The following is a 12235-nucleotide window of genomic DNA, read 5'->3' on the forward strand; positions in this document are numbered from 1 at the left end:
TTGTTAGATGCTCCAGCCTTGCAGCCCTTCCTTGATTAAGCACAAGCACTTTTTCATCACACACGCAGGCTCCTTGCTCTTGAGCACGTGTTGTGCATGTCCACGTCTATGCCCAAGCCAGGACAGCAGAGCAGGCAAGCAGGGTCAGCCAAGAGCCCAGCAAAAAGGTACCAAGTCTCAGAAGTCAGTCATGAATGTAGTGGGAGTAGTCCTGTTCCAAACAGCATGAACTTCTGGAATTCTGCTCCAGTTACAGCATTCACTTCCTATGCCTCTTCTCCTCTGCCAGGTTCCCACCTCCTTGTGCATAGTAGGAACCCCCCAAAGAAGTCCTCCTAAAGAAGCCACCAGCTCCTCTTCATGCCTTCCATTACTGGTCCATTACTGGCTTTGGTGACATCCCTCTCTGGTGTTTCTGATTCAGTTGCCCTGGTGCCTCCCCTTTGGTCAGTGTCCCAGGAAGCCCCTATTTTCCCATTTTATTATCTATGAGGGCTGGCAGTTTCTCACCTTTGACTGTGTGTGTGGTGCCTGGGGCCCTGCTAACCATCAGGCCCATGGTTGTGTCTTTCTCTTGGTATTTAAAACAGCTGGCAGTTTTCAACACAGTAATGTAGGAAATTATGCTGATAAATGCTTATATGACCTGAGCACTACTCTAATACCAAGAACGTTTACAGTTCCTTGCATTGCTGTGTGATTTGCACAGACATGTAGCCAGGGTAGGCCATTTATTCACACAGACTGATGGTTGGTAGAGAAGCAGACAAATAAAAAGCAAGTAAGGAAATCTTTCGGTTGTGTACAGCTTGCCTAGGCACCCTTCACCGCTGCACGACCACATTAATAAGAGTCTAGACCGACAAAGGGAAACCAGCATTTCCCACTTGGTGTGTTCAAACTCTCTCTCAAAAGCCCTCATATCCCAGGCTGGTGTCTGAAGTGCTAAAGCCATATAGTGCCAGGCTGCTCCACTGGGCAGGGGTGGTCTGGGTAACTACATAATATTTTACAGGGTGTATGTACTCACACAAAATACCGATTTTCTAAAGCAGAATAGAACAAAATAGTTCTAAATGCTAGGAAAACATGCATGCAGTTATTAAGAATGACATCTGATTCTACTGAGCACTTTTATACATGGTGATAGGGCGAGGTATTGTGCCACATGGACCTTGTGTTCTGTTTGTGTATGAGGCAGCTTCCATCAGAAGACCTCCTTCCCAGACAGAGTAACTGCGTATCTGTAACAGAGTATCCATCTTCCAGGTGGGGAGGGAGGAGAAAACAGATCCTCTGTTAACTTGATCATCCCTCCAGTTTGTAGTGAGTTCAAAGTGTAAGTTTTTGAAATATATTCCTTGACTGAAAAAAGAGATGTTTCTAAATAAGCACAAACCTATCAGTCTTATTAAGGCACTAAACCTAACTACTAAACCTGAAACCTGTTTGTACAAAAGTTCAAAGAACATGGCTACAGTTTACTTAAAGTACTTTGAAATACTTTATTAATTTGCAGAGAATATTTCCAAAGTTCAATTTTACTTAAAATGTGTTACCTCAAGTGATGCAAAAATTTTGCTAAGTGTTGTAAATAGCCTGGATAGGAACAAAACTGGGAACTGTTGGAAGTTCCTGTGGTTGGTCACCATGACAAGCTGGCTGAATCCTTGTACTGCTGCTTAGACTCCAACCAAGAGTGAAGGCTGTGATGGGACTTCAGCTGTGATTGGAATCCCCAAACCTAATTTGACATCCTCCAAGTATTTAGCATCATGCAAAAGAACCTTATACTCCACTTTGTTAAATTTAACTGTGTCAGGTCAAACAGAAGATGAGTCACCACATATCAGTGAAAATAGCACTCTATTATTTAATGCTGATACAAATGACTAAATGCAGTGAATCTTCTTTATTGGTGAAGATACCATTTTCAAGATGCAAAATATCCCTTCCATACAATAAATTTATATTAAAACAAATAAAAAATCTTTGTATTGAAATCCCACCAATTTTTTTCCATACAAGTTTGCTGTAACATAGCCTAGAACCTCTACCAGCTAGAAAAGGATGTTTATTTTCTGAAAAGTCTGATCTTGCAAGAGAACACTCCTCTTAGATGCAAAAGGGTTAAAAATATACAGTGAGACATTCACATTTGTTCCCCTTGCTAAATAAATACATTTTCAAAGAAAATATTCTTCATAGGCAACACTTAGCACATGTAACAGTGTCTTTTCAGTATATTTGTTGAAAATAAATGTAACTATTACCATTCTGTTGGGCAAGAAGCCGCAGTATTGTGCCCTCTGAAGCTCTAAAGATATGCTAATAAAAATCAAGTGTTCCTCCCAGTACCAAATGGGAAGTATTCAGGGAATTCATGAATAATTTTTAGTGCTTCATTGTAGAGTTCCAGATCTGAAATAGGGCAAAGAAAATTGTTATAATGCATAAGCTCATTTCCCCACAAATCACTGAACATCCAAGTACTGCTCATTTTAAAGCAGCACTGCTGAGTGATCCCAGTCTCCCTCAATCTCCCAATTTCCCTTGGCAGGAACACTCATTGCTTGTTTTCTGGAGGGTTGTTTTTAGGCCTGCTAGCTGCACAACCACACAAGGTCCAGGGCAAGGTAAGACCCACATGGTCAGGAGTGGGAGAGCAATCAGGCCATAGCAATGGCTGGCTCCAGACTTCTAGACTGGTTCCAGCATTGAGCCACTCCCTACAGTTTAACCGTAAATCACAATATTTAGTACAGAACTTCTTTCATTACACTTTTCTTTTCTACACCTTATTACACTTCATTACACTTTTCTTTTCTTTTCTACACCTTATCTGGCAGCTTGAAGAAAGACCTTGTCTGTAAAAAAAGTAACTAGGCTTATTTATTGAAGACAAGTTCAGAACTCAAAATGAATTTGCTATAATGTATATTCTTACTTACCAAATGAACTTTTATCTTCTCGGAACTGGACATATGATGCACACATGATGGTTGCCTGATTTGTTACTCTTCCCACCACTTCAATAACTCCTGAAATCTCCTCATCCAGCTAGAAAACACACCAAAGATGAAATTAGTAACACTAAATAGCTGCTGTCTTTACTGCACAGCAAGGAACTCTCCACAACTGATGGTTTCTTCATGACAGATTCTGTTCCACATCAAACAATACAGTACTACTGGACAGCCCAGTCACCCTCCCCCCAAAAAACCCACAAAAACCTTGATCCACTTAGGGATTTACAGATTTTGTAATAGCCAATTCAATACCAAAAAAAAAAAAAAAAAAAAAAAAAAAAAAAAAAAACCAAAGATGCATCCAAGATCCAAGGAATGATACTGGTTCATAAGTATATAAAACTGTGTCATATAATCACTGAACAGAGACTAATCTAGGACACAGAGAGAGAACAATTCTGATTTTAATGCACTTCATTCAGACCTGTCAATTATAAACCCTGGAAGAGTTAAGGAGGTATCACACATTCCAGAGAGCAGTTCCAGTGTTCCACATGCAGAAGGTATATCTGGAAATAATTTCTTAAGTATGTGTTCAGAATACAAAGATACTGTCACTAACAAGTCTTTGGTTGAACAAAGGAAAAAAAGGCTAAAAATTATATCTTATGCCAAATTAATACAGCTTGAATGTCTTCTTTGTTTTTAAGATAAAATTTTAACAATGGAGTACTGTTTTGGTAATGCTCTTCCAATATCTAAGGCTTATTTTTTACTTTCTAGTAAGTCTTCTGGAAAAATTCCCTTCCTATAATTTTGGGGTCCTCTGTTGAAAGAGGGAACTAGACACGCACAAAGAATGAAATACATTGAAAGGAAAAAAAGTTTGATTAGCAAATCTATTCCCCACCGACATTGGGTGAACTGGAGAGATGAACCTGGCCTCGGTTTTTTGCACACACCAGTTTCTCCCAAGGCAGTGGAACACAGACTGAAGTGCCCAGCACTACAGCTTTGCATTTATGGAATTCAACCACTTACACTGTTAGAGAAAATATTATAGAATCCTTGGTCAGATGCTAACATCTGAATTTTTAACAACCCAAGGCAGGAAATGTTTTCACAAACTCAAGAAAAAGGTAAGAGACATTTTGTTGCAGTTTGATGTCAGCAATCTTCACATTTATAAGACAAAACTCTGCCAGATTAAACTGCAGTTTTCATCAACAAGGACAGACTCTTGTCTTAAAACACTGAGAGAGTACCATATACAATTATTGCCCATGGAAATGGCAATGTTTCTCAGCATTTAACAACTCATTCAGAGAAAAAGATGTAAGTATACACATGCATTGAGTCAAGCTAGAGCATTTGCCATCACAATTAAAATAATTCTTTAATTACAACATTTCTTGGTGGACAAAACATACTTAGAAGAGATTGCCGAAATATTCTTACTTCAGTGGTAGGTGATAACAAAAGAGGCAGTATTTTTGTTCAGTAGTTCTAATTATATCTTATACCTGTTGCATTCATTGCTTGGGATTTTTTTTAAGAAAGAATGCTTCAAGCTAACTATAGAGTGTACTGAAATGCTATGACAAGTGTTCTAAGTGGATGCAACAATGTTAACTCAAAAAACTCTTGAAAACACTATGTTCTTTTTTATTATAGAAGCAATAAGAAAATAGAAAGACTGAAATTGAAAGAAAGCTAATAAACTTAGTGGAATATATTAGTGAACAACTAGTAGAGTAAGACAAAATAGATAGGGATGTGTCTGGTAAGTTGTCACTTAACACCAGCTAAAAATTGATCAAGACCAAGACAGCTCATGGGTAAGAAGACTACAAGTTAGCTGTAAGATACAAGAAAGAGAGGCAATGAAATACAGGTGGAATAACTCAAAACCTCATATGCAGGTTTCAGAGGAGACAAAACCTCCGGATTCCACAAGAGGCGGCATCAAGTATTTACAAAGCATTCCTTAACTTACAGGCTCGCTCAACTCCACAGTCGTATGCTTTCCGAGCCCATCCGCAAGCACGACAAGCTTCCCGCTAGGATGAATCTACAAAAGAACATCTAAGTCTAGAAATGGCCTGTGCGCTCCAAAGGCTCCCGGAAGCGGCACAGCTTTGGCCGCCTCAGCCAGTTCTTCCCGCAAGCCCCGCGCGCCTCCCGCCCTGCTCCCAGGCCGCCCGGAGCTGCTCACGGCTCCGAGCGCAGGGCTCCGAGCGCAGGGCTCCGAGCGCAGGGCTCCGCACGCACGGCTCCGAGCGCAGGGCTCCGAGCGCACGGCTCCGAGCGCAGGGCTCCGAGCGCACGGCTCCGCGCGCACGGCTCCGCGCGCAGGGCTCCGCGCGCACGGCTCCGCGCGCACGGCTCCGCGCGCAGGGCTCCGAGCGCAGGGCTCCGAGCGCAGGGCTCCGCACGCACGGCTCCGCGCGCACGGCTCCGAGCGCAGGGCTCCGAGCGCAGGGCTCCGCACGCACGGCTCCGAGCGCACGGCTCCGAGCGCAGGGCTCCGCACGCACGGCTCCGAGCGCAGGGCTCCGCACGCACGGCTCCGAGCGCAGGGCTCCGCGCGCAGGGCTCCGAGCGCAGGGCTCCGAGCGCAGGGCTCCGCACGCAGGGCTCCGCACACACGGCTCCGAGCGCAGGGCTCCGCACGCACGGCTCCGAGCGCAGGGCTCCGAGCGCAGGGCTCCGAGCGCAGGGCTCCGCACGCACGGCTCCGAGCGCAGGGCTCCGAGCGCAGGGCTCCGAGCGCAGGGCTCCGAGCGCAGGGCTCCGAGCGCAGGGCTCCGAGCTCAGGGCTCCGAGCGCAGGGCTCCGAGCGCACGGCTCCGCGCGCAGGGCTCCGAGCGCACGGCTCCGAGCGCACGGCTCCGAGCGCACGGCTCCGAGCGCAGGGCTCCGCACGCACGGCTCCGCGGCAGCCGCGTCCCGCCCGCAGAGCCGCCCAGCGCCCCGCGGACCTTCTCGACGCGGCCCACGAAGCAGACGGGCTGCCCGATGTGCTGCGCCAGCTGCCCCGTGGCGATGCGCGGCCGCGGCGCCTCGTGGACGTCACCCATGGCTGGAGCCGCTTCCCGCCTTCCGCCGAGGGAGGGACGGCGGCCCCGCGGGCGCGGCGGCCGGGGCGGGACTTCCCCTGCGCCCGAGGCGACCCGGAAGCGGAGGCGGAGGCCGGTGAGAGCGGCGGCGGAGGGTGGGTGATGGAGCGGCGGCTGGCGGTGCTGCTGCGGCGGGGAGGGCGGCGGGGCCGAGCCCCGGGGAGGCCGGGGGAGCTGGCCGTCAGCTTCCAGCCCTGTCCTGTCATTTAATCCTTTGAAATCGCCCCGTATTTCCCCTTCCCGGCGTTTTCCCTCCCTCAGATCCTGGTTCCGCTTCGGTGTATTTTGGCAGCGCGCCCTGGCAGCCAGGAGGGCAAGAGTCGTCCTGGGGTGCATCAAGCGCAGTGCAAATAGAGGTGATTATCCCGCTGTAGTCAGCAATGGTGTGGACTCACCTGGAATAGTGTGTAGTTTTGGGCTCTGCAGCTACATTCAGAGGAGGGAATCAAAGCTGGTGAAGGCAATGTCCGTGAGAAAGGGCTAAGGACTTCGGGTTTGCTCGGTTTGGAGAAAAGGAGGCTGAGGGTTGTCCTCATCACTCTGCGGTCTCCTGAGGAGGGGAAGCAGAGACAGGATGCTGATCTCTTCTGCCTGGTATCCAGAGGATATCCCAGGGTACATGGCAGTGATTCAAAGCTGCACCAGAAGAGGTTTAGGTTGAACATTAGGAAGTATTTCTTTTCTGAGAGGGTAGGCTGGAGCAGGCTTTCTAGAAAGGTGGTCCACGTCCCAAGCTTGTCAGCGTTTAAGAGGCATTTGGACAATGCCCTTAATAACTTGCTTTAGCTTCTCATCCTCCCTGAAGTGGCCAGGCGTTGGACCAGATGATCATTGTAGATTCTTTCCAAGTGAGCTATTCTATTAATTTCATTTTATTGCATCACTGAAATTGAGCTGGTGATCAATCCCCGAAGTTGAGAAAAACTGACGGATGTAAGGCAGATATAGCATCTGGACGTGGCACTGGCATGCATCTTCTCTTTTTCCATGTGTTTTCCCAATTGATCCCTGGTGTGGAGAGGTTCCTCCCAATTGCTCTTGTGGCAAAGGTGACTCCCAATCTGCATTTGAAATGGTGTTGCCAGCAGGTGGAGTGAGCTGCTGATTTCCTCTGCTATGCACTGGTGGGGCACCTGGAGTGCTGGGTGCGACTGCAGGAGTGGACATTCTGGTGAGAGGCCAAAGAAGGGTCACAACAATGATTAAGGGACTGGACTATCTTATATATGAGGAAAGACTGAGAGAGAAGCAACTGTTTAGCCTAGAGAGGAGAAGGCTCAGAGGGCTCTTATTAATGAATATAAATACCTGAAGGAAGGGTGCAAGGAGGACAGTCAGGCTCTATTCAGTCATGCCCAGTACTGAAACACAGGAGGTTTCTCAGGGAACATCAGGGAACACTTGTCACCACGAGAATGACCAAGCACTGGTACAGGTTTCCCAGAGAGGTTGTGGGGTTTCCATCCTTGGAGGTAGTCAAAAGCCACCTGGATATAGTCCTGAACAGCCAGGTCTAAGATGGTTCTCCTTAAGTAGGGGGTTGGACAAGGTGGCCTCTGAAGGTCCCTTCCAATTGCAGCCATTCTGTGGCTGTGATTTCCTTTTCTTTTCCAGGACTGGTGTTTCAGGAAATACCTGAGAAAATCTAACTCTGATCTGGCTTCAAAGGGCAATCACAAAACCGCCTGTGTGCTGACTGTCTCTTCTAACCAGCCTCGGGCCAGTCCAGCTTGCTAACCAGCACCAAGTGGTTTCTGTTAGTTGGCTGGGGTAGTGTTATATGGCAGTAGCTTGTGTCAGCTTGCCAAGGAAACAAGCTACTGCCAGAAGCTGTGCAGAGCCAGCATGTGACCAGGGAGTGCTCTGGACTTAAATCTTATATGAGATTGAGCTGCTTGCCATCCCCTCAGAGTCACCGTGACATTCACCTGTTCAGTATTTCATTTGCAAGAGAATATCCTCATCTCCATAACGTATCTTCAGAGATTTGAAAGAAGAGGTCTCATCACTGTAGCTGTTGGAGCGAGGTGCAGCAGCCTGCTGCACAGTGGCCCTTCTAGGGCTGAGGAGTTTGAAGGGTCAACGTCTATAAAAATATATTGTACAAGTTCTTACAAATGTGTGTCTTTACCACAGTAGCTGTTGAAACTTTGCAATCAGAAGAAAATTATTTGAAGGGGAAACAGTAGGCTTCAGCCTGTCCCTAGCTTTCTCTTTTTGCATTTCCTGTCTTCAGGGTTTTGAATGTTTACATCAGTTTAAGTGCTCTTATTTCATTCCTGGCTTTGTTTTTCTCACCTTTGGTTTTATTGTCTCACTTGGTTGTGGCTGATTTTTTTATGCTTCAGCCTCTTCAAGTGTTTTTTATATTATGGTAATTTGGGTTATATAGTTCTTGTATTTCTGCTTTCCCTAAATTTTATAAAAACATTAAAAAGAAATACTAACAGTTTATGTAATACAGAAAAAAATCTTTGTTAATGTTTCATTATACATATATCTCTTTTTTTTAAATTTGTGTTTCTTGTGATACTTTCTGTTCTTCTGTTTTCAAGAATACAAACTAAAGAACCGTGACTAATGTTAATGCCAGAGAAAAGAAATCATATGGCTTTTCTTCCTTCTTCATTTAGTAACTTACACTGGGTCAAAAGCTTTTAAGCTGTTCTTTTGGTGTCATGGAGAAATATTTTCAATGCACATATTCTTGACTCTTAAATTGGTTGTTTTCATGATAAGAAGGATTGTACAGGGCTGTAAACATCTTGCTCTTTTTCTGATTGCTGCTTTATTGGTGAATCACAGCAGATGGTAGTATGGAAGTGAGAATTGCTCTGATGCTCTGTTTTCTTTTTCCATAGATTGTCTCTCTTAAGCTGCTAGATGTGAAATTATTCCGGTTCTTTCTTTAAGGTCAGTTTTGTGTTTTCTTCTGTCCTCATTTCATCATTTATGTAATTACTGGCAGTGCCACTGCAATTCTGCTTTGCTGTATTACTGGGCATTGTCTCTTCATCTTAGTCTGCATCTTTGGTGTTTTTAACATTAAATTATGATTCTCCTCTGGTATTGTAAACATTCAGAAAAGGCTGAAAAGTAATCGTAAATATACTAAGATCTTTGTTGTATAGAAAAATTTTATTGGATTTAACATATTAGTTTGGCTCAAAGGTCACCTATAGTTTTTGTTAAAGGAGACTGACAAAATGCAGGAGGAATAAATTAACCCCTTTGTGCAGCTCTGTAACTCATCTTTGTCCAGTGCCACGTATGTTCTCAGAGCCTCACAGAAAGACAAAATATTTTTTGCAGCCTCACAGAATTGCTGTTGTTCAGAGCTTATTATTTGCTAATGACTGAAGCTCTGCCAAAAGCATTATTCTTAACTATCAGCGATTGTGTTCACTTTTTTTTGTGAGAGAGAAACATGAGGAGGAAGGGAATTGCATATTCCTACCAAGGGAGATTTTTATCTTTAGGCAGTGAATTCAATTTCAGGTCTCCTATAGAAATAAAATTAATCCCATCTGGAAGGGAAAAGTGCTGTGCTATATAGGAAAAATGACTGTAGGAATGTGGTACTATCTCTGAACGGCGGGTGTATTTTCTGTGATTATGTGCTGACAGCTTTTTTTAAAAAAACTCACAACTAAGTGCTTTTTTTCTCAAGTCTGTGTGACCATGCACCCATATCTCCAAACTTAAATTTTAATTTTTACTCTGAAATGACACTTGTATGAAGCTGGTTGTTCTGAGATTTCATTACCTGAAACATCATCTTATCTACAAGTAGTAAAACTGCAGCCTGATTCTGCAAGTGCTTAAAATGTGTCCTTATCTTCAAGAGCACGAGTGTTTCCTTTCAGCTCTGTGTTTCTTTGTTGGGTAGGGGCTTTGTTCTGTTTTTAACATGTGATTCAAGAAATTTAGTAGTTGCATTTCCCGTTGCTGGGGAGATTTATGTTTACTTTTGAAGTAGCACAGTTGATAAGATTCTTAAAAGAGCATCACAAATGCATTGCCTGTTTACAGTCTTTCCCTTACCCATGCTGGACTGTATGTAGCTCTATTTTTTGTTTCTGTCCCCTCACTCTGTTTTTTCAGTCATTCTTTGCTTTTTAGTTTATACTTTATGGTGTGTTCAACAAAGCTACCGAAATGCTGAAAGTAGTAGTATGTGAACTCTTCATTCCACATACCTTTCAAAGACCCGAGATCTACAAGCACAACTTTTGTTTCTAACAGGCTCCTAGAGAAGGAAACACTAAATATGTTAGTCTTCTTAATATGTGGATTTTATACCACCTCCCCACATTCACAGTTACAAAATATAGCAGGTACTGTTTTCTTAGTGCTGGGCTGGTGATTTTAACAGCATAAGGACTGGAGGCCTGAGCTTAGGAGGTACTTTTGTTAATTTTGTTTGTTTTTCTGCTTCAAGAAACCTATATGTGGGTTTTGATTTTAATTAGGTTTGGTTTTGGTTTTTTGTTTTGTTTTCTGTTAGAAAAGTACTGCTGGCAGTGGAATTAAGCTACTTCAGAAACAGAAAATTCCAAAATAAAGATCAACACATATGTAGATAAGATGAATTCTGTGGGTTTTAGAAAAAAATAGAATAGTGTCAATGAAGTAAAAAATCTAATATGTGAAAGTGCTTTTAACCTTACTTTGGCTACATCAAATTGTCTTGATTGCTAATTTACTCTGAATTTAAATGTCTATTGTCTTTTAAGAAGTGACGTTTAGGTATGTTAAGTATGGAGGATTTAAAAGACTAAAAGTGCCCCGTTCCTTATACAAGTCTTTTGTGCCGTGTATATACTGATTAAGATGCTTTTCTTTGTGCTAGAAAGAAGGGAAGGGGGACCTTAAGTGATAGAGCTGAAAACTGTACAATAATGCAGATCTCAAAAGAGAAAAAAATGTGATTGGAGCAACTGCAGCTCTGGCACCTCAAGTGACTGACTGGAATCCGAGCCTTTACCAAAGCTATCTGTAAGATTTTGCACATCAAGTTGATTTTGCTTCTTGTTGCACACTTAGGATGAAGGTAAAATTGCATTTTAAACTGTTCCACAACTGCGTCTCCTTCATACATCATTGGAGCAGAAACCTGACTCTTGAGCATTACAGCACAGGTTTTTACCACTTGAGCTATGGGACTGACAACCCTAATTGGTAGCAGGAGAAGACTTATTCCCTGAGGGCTGAAAAAGGAATATGCTGCTGGCGCCATGTGTTGAGCCTGGGTGTGGGGGGAGGTAAGGAATAAATGAGATAATTAGGAGTTTCTACTGTGTAATCTCCATGGAACTGGAAATATCAGTATTTCTCTTGCTAAGGCAGGAAAACAAGCAAAAAGGAATAAAGTTCCAATAAATAACATATTTTAAAAATAACTTTATTCCTGGGATTGGATCACAGAATGGTTTGTTCTGTTCTTGTGCACATTAATGTAGTTTATTTGGTGGCCAGAAGTTGCACTGTGTCAGCATAAGCAAGCAGGCCAGGCTGTGGGGTATTCAGTCTTCAAGTCTCAGCTATCAGGCCACAGTTTGAATAGCTGCTGCTTTTGCCATGATCTATTTATACACTGTTCCAAGCCAGTGCTCACATTTCATGACTTTCTGGAGTGTACGATCACTTGTAACAGCAGAATTTTGGGCATTTCATATGAATAATCAGTAGCGAGTTGCTGCAGGTCCCCAGCCAGGGCAAAAATAGTCTTGTTTATGGTATCATGAATATTTGGGTGGAAATGAAGAATTCCAGCAAGTAGTTAATCCAGGATTTTTACCTTTCCTTTTTTTTTTTAATCTGCACATTTTACAGTAGCAGTCTTCACTCTTTCCCACATTCTAAAGATTCTTCTTTGTTAAATTTGGTGTGAAATAGTATTACTGAAATTGACCCTGTATTCCTTTTTAATTCTTTACCCTGGAGTCCTTTCCTCGGTTGGAGGTGTTTATTAGATGTTGCTATTGGTTTGTCAGTCCCTTCTCAGTAACATGTTGATGTCTGCAAAATAAACCAGGATTCTGCTCCTCAAACTCTGCTTCCAAGTTGAAATTACATTATTCCACTTTCCCAATTTTATATGGGTATTTTAGTAGAGAAGATCTTCGCATGCCTTTATTTAAGCCT

At 43.5% G+C, this 12235-nt stretch overlaps 2 protein-coding genes across 8 annotated transcripts in view; one reads left to right on the top strand and one right to left on the bottom strand.

Moving 5' to 3' along the window:
- Positions 1-1480: 1480 nt before the first annotated feature.
- Positions 1481-6073, bottom strand: RPA3 (replication protein A3). Its single transcript, XM_021538365.3, has 4 exons — positions 5951-6073; positions 4966-5040; positions 2952-3060; positions 1481-2421 (listed from the first exon to the last, which is right to left on the bottom strand). The coding sequence occupies exons 1-4, from the start codon at positions 6047-6049 to the stop codon at positions 2339-2341; spliced, it is 366 nt and encodes a 121-aa protein (XP_021394040.1). The 5' UTR covers positions 6050-6073; the 3' UTR covers positions 1481-2338.
- A 55-nt stretch (positions 6074-6128) lies between these two features.
- Positions 6129-12235, top strand: part of UMAD1 (UBAP1-MVB12-associated (UMA) domain containing 1) — a 78650-nt gene continuing 72543 nt past the window's right edge. The window contains exons 1-3 of one of the 7 annotated variants that reach the window (XM_085567357.1): positions 6151-6183; positions 6350-6444; positions 8950-9001. The gene's annotated coding sequence lies outside the window, so the exon portion shown is untranslated. Of the gene's footprint in view, positions 6184-6349; positions 6445-8949; positions 9002-11134; positions 11353-12235 lie in introns of those variants that run through there. The other 6 variants (XM_021538360.3, XM_085567369.1, XM_021538361.3 and 3 more) reach the window with 6 other exon arrangements.

Source organism: Lonchura striata, chromosome 2 (genome assembly GCF_050655825.1).
Source record: "Lonchura striata isolate lonStrDom1 chromosome 2, ASM5065582v1, whole genome shotgun sequence".
Taxonomy (NCBI): domain Eukaryota; kingdom Metazoa; phylum Chordata; class Aves; order Passeriformes; family Estrildidae; genus Lonchura; species Lonchura striata.

Coding starts and splice junctions, on each gene's coding strand:
- RPA3 (XM_021538365.3), bottom strand. CDS start 6,049: ATGGGTGACGTCCACGAGGCGCCGCGGCCGCGCATCGCCACGGGGCAG. Junction 5,041..5,950: donor TCGTGGGCCGCGTCGAGAAG/GTCCGCGGGGCG, acceptor GTTCTTTTGTAG/ATTCATCCTAGCGGGAAGCT. Junction 2,422..2,951: donor AGAAGATAAAAGTTCATTTG/GTAAGTAAGAAT, acceptor GCCCTATTTCAG/ATCTGGAACTCTACAATGAA.